At 45.4% G+C, this 14,863-nt stretch overlaps 1 protein-coding gene across 1 annotated transcript; it reads right to left on the bottom strand.

The window, feature by feature from the left end:
* Positions 1 to 3,735: 3,735 nt before the first annotated feature.
* On the bottom strand, positions 3,736 to 6,695 carry LOC147024373 (uncharacterized). Its single transcript, XM_085887026.1, has one exon. It carries the CDS (start codon positions 6,475 to 6,477, stop codon positions 3,736 to 3,738), a length of 2,742 nt encoding a protein of 913 aa, XP_085743152.1. The 5' UTR covers positions 6,478 to 6,695.
* Between the last annotated feature and the right edge of the window lie 8,168 nt (positions 6,696 to 14,863).

Below are 14,863 nucleotides of genomic sequence, written 5' to 3'. Positions count from 1 at the left end.
ATGATCAGCCCTGGGATGGTTTGTTTATGTGTTCCGAGAAGGCTTGGGTCTAGACGGCTTTTTGTAGCAGGGGTTTCCGCAAATCCACAAAATGACTAATTTTGAAGGGAAGTACTTCCTTAGGAGTTGAGGGGATTACTGGAATATCGATGAAACCGCACCTTTTAGGGGTGCAATATGTACTCTTCCGTGGATTGACGTCATGTGTCAATCTTATTGACGCCATATTTCTGCGATGAATTGTCGTGCATGGGACGCTATGGTCATCCGTTTCGGTTAACCCAGTGGTTCCCAACCGGTGGTATGCGAGGGCCTTCCAGGTGGTTCGCGAGCATTTTCGGGCTCAACCTTTAAAAAAAATGATGAAAAAAAAATAAAAAACGCCCCCGGTCTCCATTGTTTCATACACAGATTCACCCTTAGCACTAAGGTACTCCCTCCGAATTTGTTATCATGCTTGAACCGATTAATTAAAATAGTTAATTTCGTCAAAACATCCAAATTGAACCAGTGCCGTCAAAAAAGCTTGATTTCCAATCATCAATTTGGTTTCAGACCAGGTCACTCTACCCTGGATATGCTGCTTCTGCTCTCCCATCAATGGATGGAGGTCCTCAATGCCAGACAGGAAATCCGAGCCGTATCCCTGGACATATCACGTGCTTTTGACACAGTCTGGCACCCTGCACTACTCACCAAACTCTCTTCCCATGGTATTCAAGGCCATCTCCACTCATGGCTCGCAGACTTCCTCTCCTGTCGCAGTCAACGTGTGGCCCTAAATGGAGTTCTTTCATCCCCTCTTCCTGTGCAGGCTGGAGTCCCTCAAGGTAGCATTCTGGGCCCTGTTCTTTTTCTGGTTTTCATCAATGATCTCTCCGACTCTCTGGAAAATCCTCTATTTCTCTTTGCCGACGACTCCACCCTCTGCCGTACCATCTGTCATCCCTCAGACCGGCAAGCAGCAGCTTCTTCGCTCACTGCAGATCTGGATAAAATCACAAACTGGTCCAACACGTGGAACATGTCTTTCAATCCAGACAAATCTCACACTCTCACTATGTCTCTTCGAAAGGGCCGTTTAGAAAACCCCCCCCATCCACTTTCTCAACAATCCTCTGGAAGAAGTCTTTTCTTTCAAGCTTCTGGGTCTCACTATCTGCCATGACCTTTCCTGGGAAAGTCACATTTCCAACCTCGCCTCAAAAGCCAGTCGCCGACTGGGAATCCTCCGTCGTGCAAAGTCCTTCCTCGGCCCTCTTGAGCTCCTGACCACTTACAAAGCTTTTGTCCGTAGCCTGATGGAGTACTGCTCTCCCCTCTGGGCTGGTGCTCCTCCCTCCCACCTTTCTCGGCTTCACGCTGTCGAAACCAGGGCATTTAAGATCATCGGCATCTCCCGCAATGAAGCTGAGTCTTTGGGCCTCTCACTCAATCACCGCAGGTTGGTCGGTGGTCTTTCTGTCTTCTACCGACTCCTCTCCAGCCTTGCCCCCCCCTGCTCTCTCTGCGCTTTGTCCCCACCACATTTCCACAGGGCGCTCAAGGTCCGCCAACAACCCCCTTCTGGTAAAACTACCAAAATCACGAATCACTGCCCATCTTCACTCTTTCATTCCTCTTTTTTCCCGCCTTTGGAATAAACTTCCGCACTCTATTCTTTCCCATTCTTCCCTCCAGGCTTTCAAAACAGCTGTTCACCACCACCTCTTATCTTCCCCCATCCAAATCCTCGATCTTTCCTACCCCTGATAATCCACCCAAGCCCACTTCCTTCAATTCCACTGCTTTCCTTCCTGAAAGTCCTTGTAATGTCCATCTTCTCTTCACCATGTTCCTCGTCCCATCCCCATCCCTCTCCCTTCCACAGTTCACCTAATGTGTCTGTTCCCCACTGTTTTGTCCCTTCCACTCCCGCCCCTCTTGTCTCATGCCCCCTTGCTGTGAGTTGTGTGTTAGCTCTCACACGAGCCTCGACAAGGTATACAAAAAAAAAAAAAAACATCCGCCCTGAATACTCGGCTGTTCAAACTGCTCTGTGAAGATCTCAGCTCCGACCACACCTATCTGCTCTACCACACAGAGGTTAGCTGGCTCTCCCGGGGGAATATGACGAGGCGTCTCTTTGAACTGAGGGATGAACTCGTATTCTTCATGGAGAAAGAACACGATTTTCAAAAAGATCTGGAGGACGAGGAGTTCATCTCAAGGTTGGCCTACCTGTCAGACATTTTTGGGGTCTTCAACCACTTAAACCTGTTGTTCCAAGGGCCCAACTGCACTGTCTCAGACTTCATCTCGAAGCTGGGAGCGTTTGTCCGGAAGTTGGACCTCTGGATCAAGAACATGGAGAGCAAACGCTACGGAATGTTCGAACTCCTGACTACCCTTGAGAGCGAGCCCAATGATGAATTTTCCCAATAAATCGTCCGTCACCTCTCACTGCTCAAGACTGAGTTGATGCATTACTTCCCAGACATTACATGTTGTTCCTACATCACCAATCCGTTTTCCATTGAACCAGGCGATCTGCCTATCGGGACCGGGGAACAAGAGCTCATCGATATTCAGGCTGACGAGACAGCAAAGACGAAGCACAAGGAATGCTATCCTATGAACTTCTGGGTGACCATGGCCTCCTCGTACCAAACACTAGCCCGTCATGCTGTTCCCCAGCTACTGATTTCCCCCTCTACGTGGGAGTGCGAGCAGGGGTTCTCAGCCATGATGACCATCAAGTCAAAGAGCCGGAACCGTCTTGCTGCGCCCGGGCATGATTTCCGATGTGCTGTGAGCAAAGTTATGCCCTGCATCGACCAGCTGGTGGAGAAGAAACAGATGCATTCCTCGCATTAAATTTTGTTCTTTGTTGACAGTTAGTTAATTTGTGTGTTCTACTTGTGAATAAATTGATATCTTATCGAATTGAGTTTTTCTGGAACCAGGTGGTACGCGGCGATGGTATGGGACCTCCGAGTGGTACTCGATCAGAAAATGGTTGGGAACCACTGGGTTAACCCGTTAAGAGTTAAAACCGCATGTTTCGATTGTCACTCGGACTCGGACACATGTCACTCAACCACACTGATCAAAAACATAGCTACCCATTACACAAAAATTAGGTTTCATCACGCGGCCAAGTTGTATAACAAAATACTGGCTGGATATCGCGTCCGACGAAAATATACAAAATTGATTCACTTCTGTAATCATTAAATATTTCTTTATGCCGAATTAGTAAACATGAGTCCGTTAGCCTAGTTGGTTCTATTTTGAGATTGTGATTGTATCGAGATTATGACTTCCTCATGATAATATTGTATGCTCTGAGACCTTGAGAGAATCTGACAGGGCCGCAGTGTATAGTAGGACTTGTAAACTAGGTCGACATGCAAAACCCCATACGTCAACTTTTTGTGACTACCATTTGGCAACGACCTGAAATTCTCACATATTGTTTGAAAATATAATAAAGCTTATACCTTAAACTCGACAAGCTTAAAAGTTGCGCATTTTTTAGAAAAGTGAGAAAATGTGCGAAAAATGATACACTTTCTGTAATGATCGTAAACCAATCAGCTTCTTCGTTCGATTCGCGTTTTGGAAGACGATTCCTCTATTGACCAATCACGCACCTCGTTGTATTCACCGCTCACACCACATCATGGCGGCGTACATGTCTTCGTCGTTGTCCTCTGATGCGGACGATTCTGAGGGAAAATCATCGGCATTTTGTTACATGCATACTGCCAATACCCACGGAAGAGTTCTCCCATTTTCAGAGAAAAGTTTCAATAAGTTCAAAGAGTGCGCTGAATTGTGGAAAGAGTTAAAAGATCGTCCAGAAAGTGGCATCGCGGTACAAGCAGATGGGCTTGAATTCAATGATGTGTGCAAAACATCATGTGTAGGAGGCATGTTCATCTCTGCTTTAGTGCCCATCAAGAACTTGTTATACCGTGCTGTATTGACACTTGAACAATCCTGATCATACAGTTTGCAAACAAATTTCTCTACTGACTGTACCAGACCATCTTCTACGGTGAATGTTGCACCAAACTGTTGAAAGACTGCTTGGAAATCAACAGATTCGGTCATGAGTTTCAAGGCTTTCTTCTTAGACCGCCGATAGAAACAGCTTGTTGAATCACATCCTGTAAAGCAATGCAGGCCAATGAGGGCATCCGCAACACTGTCACCGAGATGAGTTCGTATAGCAGTTACATCAAGTGTGCGCTTGTTGTTACCTCTACCAGTGTGAAAGAGTAAGTGGGCCTGAATTTGATGAGCCTTGGCTACACCAATAACAAAAACATCAGTGTCTGGGCTCTTTATGATGATTGCTGGTGTACTGCTGGAAGACGAAGGAAGAGATGCAGCAGCATATTGACAATGCAAGAATAGCCTGGTGTCTGCTTCTTCATGGTTGCATTCAAGTTCCTTGATAGCTTTCATCTCGACTGTGCCATCTACATTTTGCAATAAATGACATTCTTCATCATGGGCCATGATTAGTTTGACATCATGAAACAAAGTTGGGTGATCCTGCCACATCTTGAAGAAGAACCGAATTAGAGCTTCTTTGTTTTGACTGCACGACAAAAACTTTTTCCACTGATTAGGCACTTTTTGCTCTGGACCATAGATCTTGGTGAGTTGGCTTCCACTTGCAGCTCGTCTTCCTCTTTCTGCTCCCTTGATACTCACTGATCGGTATGTGTCTACCACAAAGTGGATAGTATCACTATGGGCATTATGAGCAAGGTGAATAAGCTGTTTCACTACATATTCTGAAAGTTCACCAAAAGTATCAGGCACAGCCTTTTGGGGAATTTCTTGGAGCATGGCCATCCCATCTACAATCCACACACTACCCAATGGAATACCTTCCACAACCGGAGCAGGCTCTACACTGGATTCAACTGAGTGCAGGAGAGTTGCTTTTGTAGTCTTGGTCAATGAACCATCAACTGTGGCAAGGGCAAGTGGGAAAGGGCCAAGATTATAAACCATCATGTTTTGGAGATCAAGTTTCCTTACTCCAGCAATAACCAGCAAACGTTGAAACAAATTACGATCAGCTTTTATTGTAACTTCCTTGCCTTTTACTTTTGCTGTTGAGGTTTTGTTCATTGTTGCGAATGTTTTCCTTTTCTGCTTTTTGAGAACCTTGAATAAGTCTCCATCTCCCTGTAAACGTTCTTCACAAAACATCTTGAAAGCATCATCCCCACTTGTGTAGGCAGAAGTATAGTCATCACAAACATCAGAGGATGCTATCACTCCAGAAGCAATGTGCAGGAGTTCTTCAGTATTTTCCTGAAATGGGTTGATCATTGACTCGACTGTTTCAACAACTGCACAGATATCCGCTTCATAGTGTTCCATGTTAGCCACATTCAGATCTTTTTTTTCTGTAGATATGTCGTCTTTTCCTGCCATTTCCTCACAATTTTTGCTGATAGCACTTCGCTCATGTTGGGAGAGAATCCAACGGGCAACTGCACCTTTGTTCCTTGTGAATCCAATCATGCCACCTTTTGTTTTGGTATCCCGGTTGCACGTTTGCTCTATCGTCTGATCACAAGCAACCCCGCAGAATCCATGGTCTGTCTGGCGATGAACAACAAACTTCCCATTCATGAAGGCTTCATGAATTTGTGGATGACTATCAGATAGTTGACTCATCTCATGCCAATAGACCGGAAGGTATCTGGCATAATTGGTTCTGTCGTACGCAAAGAACCAGGGTAGGAAACTGCGAATAGAAGATAGGTGTAATTCCCATTCTCCTTGCCTTGTTGCCCGTAGAAATAACAGGACAACTTCAACCATCTCTATGTAGCTTGACCACAGAGAAAATGTGGGATCTTTGGCTGACTGTTGTTCTACAAAAGAATGATAGGAAGACACCACAGCCTGAAATTCTTCCCCCTTTACAAACTCTGAGAAAGAAGAGGAGGGAAAATCATCTTGAAGCTTAGCAAGGATTTCATATGTCGATACATAGTCAACATCGGAGAGTGAGCTCATGTAAGCTTGCCAACGCAGGTGTTCCATGGCTTCCATAACACACTTATGAGCCCGGATGCTGCGATTGTAGTGGTGTCCACTGAGTACGCCATTAATTGAACCTTGAGCTACGACGTTTGCCTCTATCATGATGTTCTCTAGACCGGCATCTCCAAATCGTTTCCCAAGACATGCAAGCATAGATAGTGCAGTGTGAAATGCGCCCAAACGAATGACAATCCTCTTGCAAAAGATTTCATTAACCCACCGTATCTGCTGAGCCTTAGAATAAATGGCCTGGTCAAAAACCAGTACAACTGCTTCCTGCTGGAGAGCATCAGCTATTGACATGGCATTTGCAAGGACGGTATTCACAGTATCGAATTCTGTTGGACTGGCATCGATAATTGGCAAGTACCGGACTGTAGACTGCATGGGAACAGGTTTGCTCAGCATGATATTCATTCCTGTCCATCCCGGGAGCAATTTTTCACCACACTCCACTGTCTTCAACAGCCTGCATGCAACATCAATACTTGATTTGCACTCCGGCCACCGTAAAACGCTTCATTCCGCAAAACGCAAAAACGTAAAAAAATCTGAAAACCCACTCCGTGGGAGTACCTCCTGTGCAGCTTCCCTTCGCAGGGCAGCTCACCGGATGACGGGATTGGGGCAAAGCCTTCGGGACCCCCAATCTTTGATAGGAGGGAAACCACGGGGTATCATCCCTGGGTCAGATTGCGGGAGAGTGTGTCGGAGTGGTGCTGAGGTGTCGTCCACCAGACGGCGGTCTCCTTGGGTTAACCTGAGGCGGTCCCTTCGGGTGGGTGCCTGGAATGTCCTATCCCTAAGAGAGGATGATCACCTGTCTCTGTTATCATCTGAGCTCAAGCGTTTGGACATCAGGATTGCAGCTCTCTCTGAGGTTCGGAGACCGGATTGTGGCGAGATAATGGTGGGTGGTTACACCTACTATTGGTCTGGTCGCTCTGATGGTTACCATACCCAAGGAGTTGCTGTAGCTGTGTCCAATAAGCTGACCCCAATGATAATTGAGGTAACACCGGTCAACGACCGTATAATGAGATTAAGGATTCGCCACTCCTTAGGTGTCATTTCCCTGGTCGCTATTTATGCTCCGACTGAGGCGAGTGATCTCACCGTGAAGGACACATTCTACGCCACACTGGAGTCTGTGGTTGATCAGTGCCCCAGACGAGATACACTTCTAGTCTTGGGGGATTTCAATGCATCGACTGGAACTGATAGGGATGGTTATGAGGTGTGTGTTGGTCCCCATGGGTCAGGAACTATGAACCAGAATAGCACTAAGTTCCTTGACTTTGCAAGAAGTCATGGACTTAGGGTGGCTGGTTCGTGGTTTCAGCGCCCGCAAGCTCATCGCTGGACTTGGTATTCCAACGCTGGCGGTGTGGCAAAGGAGATTGACCATGTCCTCATTGACGGTCGTTGGAGGATGATCCAGAACTGCAGGGTCTACCGGAGTGCTCAGTTCCTCAATACTGACCACAGGCTTGTTGTAGCAACTCTAAAGCTGCACCTTAAATCCTGGAGAATGGTACCATCCCAGCCGAGGCTGGATGTTGCCAAGCTCAGGGATGAGAGAGTAGCTGAGGAGTTTGCGAACAGGCTGAGTGGACACTTGGGCGGTCTGGGCGCTTTGGGGCGGCATGAAGAGTTGTGGAGCACCTTCAAGACCACCGTCCTTGATGTTGCCGGTGGATGCCTTGGAGTTCACCGCAGGGCAAAGAAGAATTTTGTCTCTCAAGGGACACTGGATACCATTGACCAGAGTCGCAGGGCCAGACTGAATGGCAGAGCTGAGCTGTTCAGGGAGCTGAGGCGTAAAACTGTACGTGCACTGAGGGTGGACAAGGAGGCCTATGTGCGAGGAATCTGTGAGGGGGTAGAGCATCACCTGTGGACAGGTGATTCTCGTCCCGCTTACAGGGGAATTCGCGCATTACGTTCATCCAAGCCCATCCCTCGGAGCACTGCAGTTCGAGCAGAGAGTGGTAGGCTCTTGACAGAGGAGTCTGAAGTGAAGGCCCGCTGGGCCGGTTACTTTGAGCGGTTGTTCCAGGCTGATCCCCCAGCTGTCGAGTTGGACGTCAAGGGTGCTACAATCCCTGTTGCTGACCCTCGAATCAACTGTGGTCCACCATCGCTTGTGGAAACACGGGCTGCGGTGAACCAGTTGAAACGGGGCAAAGCTCCAGGGATCTGTGGCATCCATGCTGAACTTCTCAAGGCTGGTGGAAATGCTGCACTCGTGTCGTTGCATGCAGTTTTGTGCTCTGCCTGGAACACAGGCATCATCCCAACTGACTGGAAGAGGGGCCTTGTTGTCCCTCTCTGGAAAGGGAAGGGTGATCGCCAAGACTGCAACAACTACCGAGGGGTGACGCTGCTCTCAGTGCCGGGCAAGGTCTTTGCTCGGATAATTATTGATAGGGTTCGCCACCATCTGCTTGAGCACCAGCGTCCAGAGCAGTCAGGCTTTACACCAAAGAGGTCAACGATTGACCGTATCCTTGCACTTCGTGTCCTCACCGAACGCAGACGAGAGTTTCGGCAGGGGCTGCTTGCAGCCTATGTTGATCTCTGTAAAGCGTTCGATTCAGTGAATCGGGATGTCCTCTGGAGGATTCTTGGTCTTCATGGGGTGCCACCAAAACTGATCGATCTGATGTCTGAACTCTACTCTGGTACTGAGAGTGCTGTGAAGTGTGGTGGTACCATCTCTGACTTATTTCCAGTTGTTACTGGAGTTCGTCAGGGATGTGTACTTGCCCCGACACTTTTCAGCACTTGTATGGACTGGATTTTTGGGAGGATGTCGGAGAGATCAAGTTGCGGTGCATCGTTTGGCAATGTCAAAATCTCGGACCTTGATTTTGCAGATGATGCAGTCATCTTTGCGGAGACTTTAGACATCCTCTTGGGGGCCCTCGAGGTGCTGAATGAGGAGTCGGAGCCGTTGGGATTACGGATTTCTTGGGTCAAAACTAAGATCCAGGCTTTCGGTGACATCTTGGATGCTGCTGTCCTGTCTGTGTCTGTTTGTGGTGAGGATGTTGAGGTCGTGGATAGATTCACTTACCTTGGCAGTGATATTCATGTCACCGCAGGTTGTGAGCCGGAGGTCAATAGAAGTCTGGGTCGGGCCTGGGGAGTCATGGATTCACTGGATCATGGGGTGTGGCGCTGCCAGTACCTGTGCGGGAGGACGAAAGTCCGAGTCTTCAGGTCCTTGGTACTTCCAGTCTTGCTCTATGGGTGCGAGACTTGGACTTTGACCAAGGATCTGAGACGGAGACTTAATTCCTTTGGTACCAGGTCTCTTCGAAGAATCCTTGGCTATCGCTGGTCGGATTTTGTGTCCAACGAGCGGTTGTTGAGAGAGATCGGATGAGATTTGTTACCTGCATAGTCCGTGAGCGTCAGCTGCGGCTGTATGGACATGTGGCTCGTTTTCCTGACGCTGATCCTGCTCACCAGATTCTCTCAGCGAGGGAGTCTCATGAGTGGAGGAGGCCAGTGGGCCGACCACGTGCCTCATGGTTGCAGCAGGTTGACCATCATCTCAAGGAGATGGGGATGGGCCTGGCATCTGCCTGGGGGATGGCCAGACGGAGGCCCCTGGAGTACCGGCGGAAAGTGGACGCAGCGACGCGCTGTTCTGGCACATGCTCCCATACCTGACCTGACCGTATCTGCTGAGCCTTAGAATAAATGGCCTGGTCAAAAACCAGTACAACTGCTTCCTGCTGGAGAGCATCAGCTATTGACATGGCATTTGCAAGGACGGTATTCACAGTATCGAATTCTGTTGGACTGGCATCGATAATTGGCAAGTACCGGACTGTAGACTGCATGGGAACAGGTTTGCTCAGCATGATATTCATTCCTGTCCATCCCGGGAGCAATTTTTCACCACACTCCACTGTCTTCAACAGCCTGCATGCAACATCAATACTGCGTGCATGTATTTGTGCATCTTGGTGCTCCTCACACTCTATAGGCAGGGATGCATACAACCGAAATGGCTTTATTTTTTGATTTTTGTGTGTGCGTGTGGTGTGCGTGTGTGTGTGTGTGTGTGTGTGTGTGTGTGCATGTGTGTCTGTGTCTGTGCCTGTGAGGTATGATGGGCACGAGAGAGGAATGTGGAGGGGCAGATGAATAAAGCTAAGATGAGGGAGATATGAAAAATAAAGTCTCTTTGGTCGTATAAATTAAAGTTTAATAATAAAAATACAGATATGATAATCTATATAATCTCTATAATTTATATGATATTAATCATTAAAGTATCACAAATGCCATACATATACCCTTTCCTATCATTTAACATGCTTCAAGTTCAGGCAACATCTATTCTTCATAACGCCACACCACCCTTCCCTATGTAGTTTGTGTAAGTGGAAATATTTCAAGTAAAACAAAGAAAACGCTCTTAAAAGGTGTAAATTTAAGTTCACTGTCTTGTTATTTTCAATTAAGATTAGTTTCATCATTCTGTAAATCAAATTCCTTCCTTCATAATGAATGAGCAGTCTGAATACACATAGACTTAAGCATTGTTTCCAAGATTAGACTCAAGAGGGCGACATACAGAATTATGAAATATTAAAAGCATAATAACACATTAATGTGCAATTTTCAGGCTTGACGATTTTGGATGGTGGTTATCCATATTTTTCTCTACCTTTGTTCCAAATTTCAGGTAGTTGCCAGGTGGTGGTCACAAAAATCAAAAAATAAAGCTATTTCGGTTGTCTGCATCCCTGCCTAAACGTGCTATGTCTTTATCATTGATGAATGCATTTTATGGATAATAAAGGCTTATTTTGGAATATATATATATATATATATATATATATATATATATATATATATATATATATATATATATAATGAGCCTGGTGTTGGCGCAGTGGTTAGGGCAGCGGCTTGGGATCCAAAAGTCCTGAGTTCAAGCCCCATTGGGCCACTGAATTAATACACCAGGGGGTTGACTCAGCCTGTCATCGTTCCGAGGTCGGCGAAATGAGTACCAGTATACTGGGCCGGTGCATACCCCGGTTAAAATAGGTGTACCATATCCCTGTGTCGTAAGAGGCGACCAGGGTTGCGTCAGGAAGGGCATCTGGCGTAAAACATGTGCCAAATCACTATGCGGATCATACGGATGATCCGCTGTGGCGACCCCTAACGGGAGCAGCCGAAAGAAGAAGAAGAAGAAATATATTATATATATATATATATTTGAAGAACATTAGTTTTGTTGAGTTGCTCCTAAGATATGTTTGTCATTTGTTGACATTGGTCAAATGTCTTTGGAATACCTTCAAATCCAATTCTACATCGCATGTTCCTATTCATTCTCTTATGGGAGTCTGGGCTAAAAAGAATAAACATGTATAGCAGGCTGGCTGGCTGGTGAGGACAAATCAGTAACGTGCAGGGAAGCTGGTGGACTCTCAAGTGATGTTCTAGAGCTCGGTGTACTGGCCTAAGATCTTAGGGTTGCTGAGCTTGAGCCCCTGTCGAGCCTTTGAAATAATATCAGGTGGGGTTGACTCAGCCTGTCATCCTTCTGAGGTTGGCAAAATGAGTACCAGTGTACTGGGTATGAGCCATTCGAATATCCTACGTCAGTGGCCACTCGTCTAGTATTGTGCCCAATAGCCATGGAAAACTGCTTCGGCAGTTCCATGGGTCGGCACAGAAATAGTGGTTGTTCTTCACTTCCCCCATGTTGTTTTGACAACATCCTGCAATGGAATAGCCATCTATGCATGGTTAACTCAGCTATGAAATCTGTCTCTACCCCCTTTCATCAATACATAGACATTGGGGAAGGTGGAAGAATGTTTTTTTTCCTTTCATCATAGCCAAAAACACAACTTCCAATGCAACAACGTGGAATTCCTTCGCCACTGGGAACAATGTGGCACTGGCTGGAAACTACATCGAAAGGAACGAACATTTGTGCAATATAACTGGAGGGACATTCCTTTGTATTGAGGGGGAAAATTTTTGACGATCCTTCATCGATTATGTACGTATCCCTCGTTGGTCTTGCTGATTTTCTTGTGCTTGCTGCATTGTATGCCCAAGTGACATTTTAAGCTTTTTATTTATTTATTTAAAGAGCAATGATTCTTATTAATTAAAATATTACAGAATTGTACACCAAGCCATTGTGGGGGTAAATGTTTGATTCCTTGCCTGACGCATACATGCTTTTCATATCGAGGATGAATCGTTTGTTCACACCGAGAAAAAAAATAAAATGAAATAATGAATTGAGCACGTTGTTTGTTCGTACACAAAATTGCAATGTGCAGTCAATTTTAATAAATGCCTCCTTTTGTTCTAACTTTCCATATAATATTACCTACTGTCCTATGGCATACTTTTGACTTCCAAGGATCATGCAAAAAAGCTCCTGCAAACTGAGTTCGTGCAATAACATTTACCAAACTGTCCCCAATTATTTCTGAGTGACCGTTAGGTGGTGTATTGCTCTGAATTGTTAATTCTTGTATGCATATGATTTGACATGAAGCCTGGTGGTTGGCTTGGCAGCTAGGGTGGCTGGCTTAGGATCCTAGGGTGCCGAGTTTGAGCCCTGTTGGCTGCTGAATTAATACCAGGTGGGGTTGACTCAGCCTGCCATGCTTCTGAGGTCAGCAAAATGAGTACCAGTGTACTGGTAGAGGGGCATAGCATCAGTGGCACAGCCTCGCTTCCAATAAATGATAGATATCTACCCGGCAGCCAAGTTGTCACGCGCAAGAACGGAACCAACGCCCAGAGTACAACCATCAGTTTTTAACTCAATCCTTCCAACAGTTCAGAAGTGCACAGAAGCAAAACAAACTCATAAACAGTATTCTTTTATTTTTTTTCTTATTTTTTTTAGTAAGATTAGGCATGCCTACCTACCTGTCGCTTTGTTAACAGGTTTAAAGGTCCCCTGACATTCAAAAGTACTGAAATTTAATATATGTATATGTATATATATGTATATATATATATATATATGTATATATATATATGTATATATATATATGTATGTATATATGTATGTATGTATATATGTATGTATATATGTATGTATGTATATATATCCTATCGGAGTTTTTCATCGTGATTTCAGATCTGACAATGTTTTTTTCACAATACTCATTCTGTAAAATGTAAAATTAAAAAAACAAACCTCTTCGGGAACGCCCCTAAAAATTCTCCTGAAAGGGGCGTAACCCACATGACATCAACTACAGTGTGACAAAAGCTGTACGTCAATTACTCGGGTTGGTGGTCTACGTGATTCTATTGGCTTCCTGTGTGTTTCCACATTTGATTGGTCGACTCAATCGCTTCGTTCATTTCTGCTTTAAAAAAATCTAACATTTGGTTTTGAATAATGGATGACATGGACTTTCATTTGTCTGGTAACGACAGTGAGTGTGAGAGAAATGAAGTATTTTGGTCTGAATCGCATGGAGCAGTCACATAACATAGTCGCAGGAGGTGAAGTTCAGGCAGCTGGAAATGAAATACAGTCTTAGCAGTTCGAGCCTGAAGCAGGACAAGCAGAGGAAAATGGCGATGAAATTCCCGGAGTTCATGATGATCGGGAGGACATCGAAGGAAGACTTGGCAATAACAACTGGTTCGACTAAATCCTATTCGTAATTCAATAATGTAAATTCGACTTGCATACTGCTCAATATCAGAAATATTTTAGTGAGGTGACGTGACCAGCGCAGCTTCGCGGACATGTTTCTCTGCAGCGAATTAATCACAAGCAAGGCCAGCCCATGTCATCGGCCGTATCTCTCCGCACATAAAACGAAGCAATCTCACTGTTCGGATACCATGAAAACTTGTGTGCAGAACACACCTTGCGACACAATTGTCTGGAGTAGTCTGATAAATCTGACGTTCTGTTGCATTTTTATTTATTTTATTCCTACTGTCGTCATGTAGCGCCAGTAGAAAACAATGAAGAAAAGAGAATAATAAAAGAAAGCTACAGCACGTCAGATTTATCAGACTCGTCGGACGGACGACGGATTTATCGGACTAGTCTAGAGTCTAGACTCTAGAGATCTCGAGTCAATCCACTCTGTGCGAGTTTCTGTATGTGACGTCAACGCTGCGATTTGCTGAAGTCAACTTTTTTTAGGGGCGGGGCATAGCAAGTTGTGAAAAGCACCAGAAATGATCGAAATATTGCTCTAATTATCCCATTTTTTATTAAAAAAAAAAAACATGGGTGATTTCTTCACTAGGAAGGTCAGGTTAATATATAAATAACCAGCAAGTTTTGCGTGTCAGGGGATCTTTAATCAAAAGACCGCAAGTTGTACTTCACAAACATATTGCCTATCTATCTTTGAATCTCAATTAGGATGTAAAATGAAGGAAAAAAACATGCAATAAAGGATCTTTTACAACATGTAATTGTTTTTGGCTTTGCTGTGGCTGTTGTTGTTGTTGTTGTTTGCATGCTCTTTCTGTGTCCTTCATAATTAAAGTACTCTTTCTTCATTCGTATACAACACAAGGCTGCAGGGTAGCATGCCGCTGATGTAATGCCTGCCACCCCCCCCATCCCCCACTCCTGATGCAACACCGAATTAGGGCAATAATTTGGCCATGGTGCCAGCAATAACTCCCCTACTCTTCGTGAAGGACACCTTGGGATCTTGAACGGGATTTAACGTCCATCGAGGGACGGCACACACACTGATGAATCACCCTGCCTGTGAAACATCAGGATGACAGCTTATAGCCGGGCTGAGATTCG

Source organism: Eptatretus burgeri, chromosome 6 (assembly GCF_056783735.1).
Source record: "Eptatretus burgeri isolate ZD-2024b chromosome 6, Ebu_testis_v1, whole genome shotgun sequence".
Lineage (NCBI taxonomy): Eukaryota > Metazoa > Chordata > Myxini > Myxiniformes > Myxinidae > Eptatretus > Eptatretus burgeri.
This window is presented reverse-complemented; position numbering and strand designations above follow the sequence as displayed.

Excerpts from the sequence above, each read along its gene's own strand:
- LOC147024373 (XM_085887026.1), bottom strand. The coding sequence starts at position 6,477 with ATGAATATCATGCTGAGCAAACCTGTTCCCATGCAGTCTACAGTCCGG.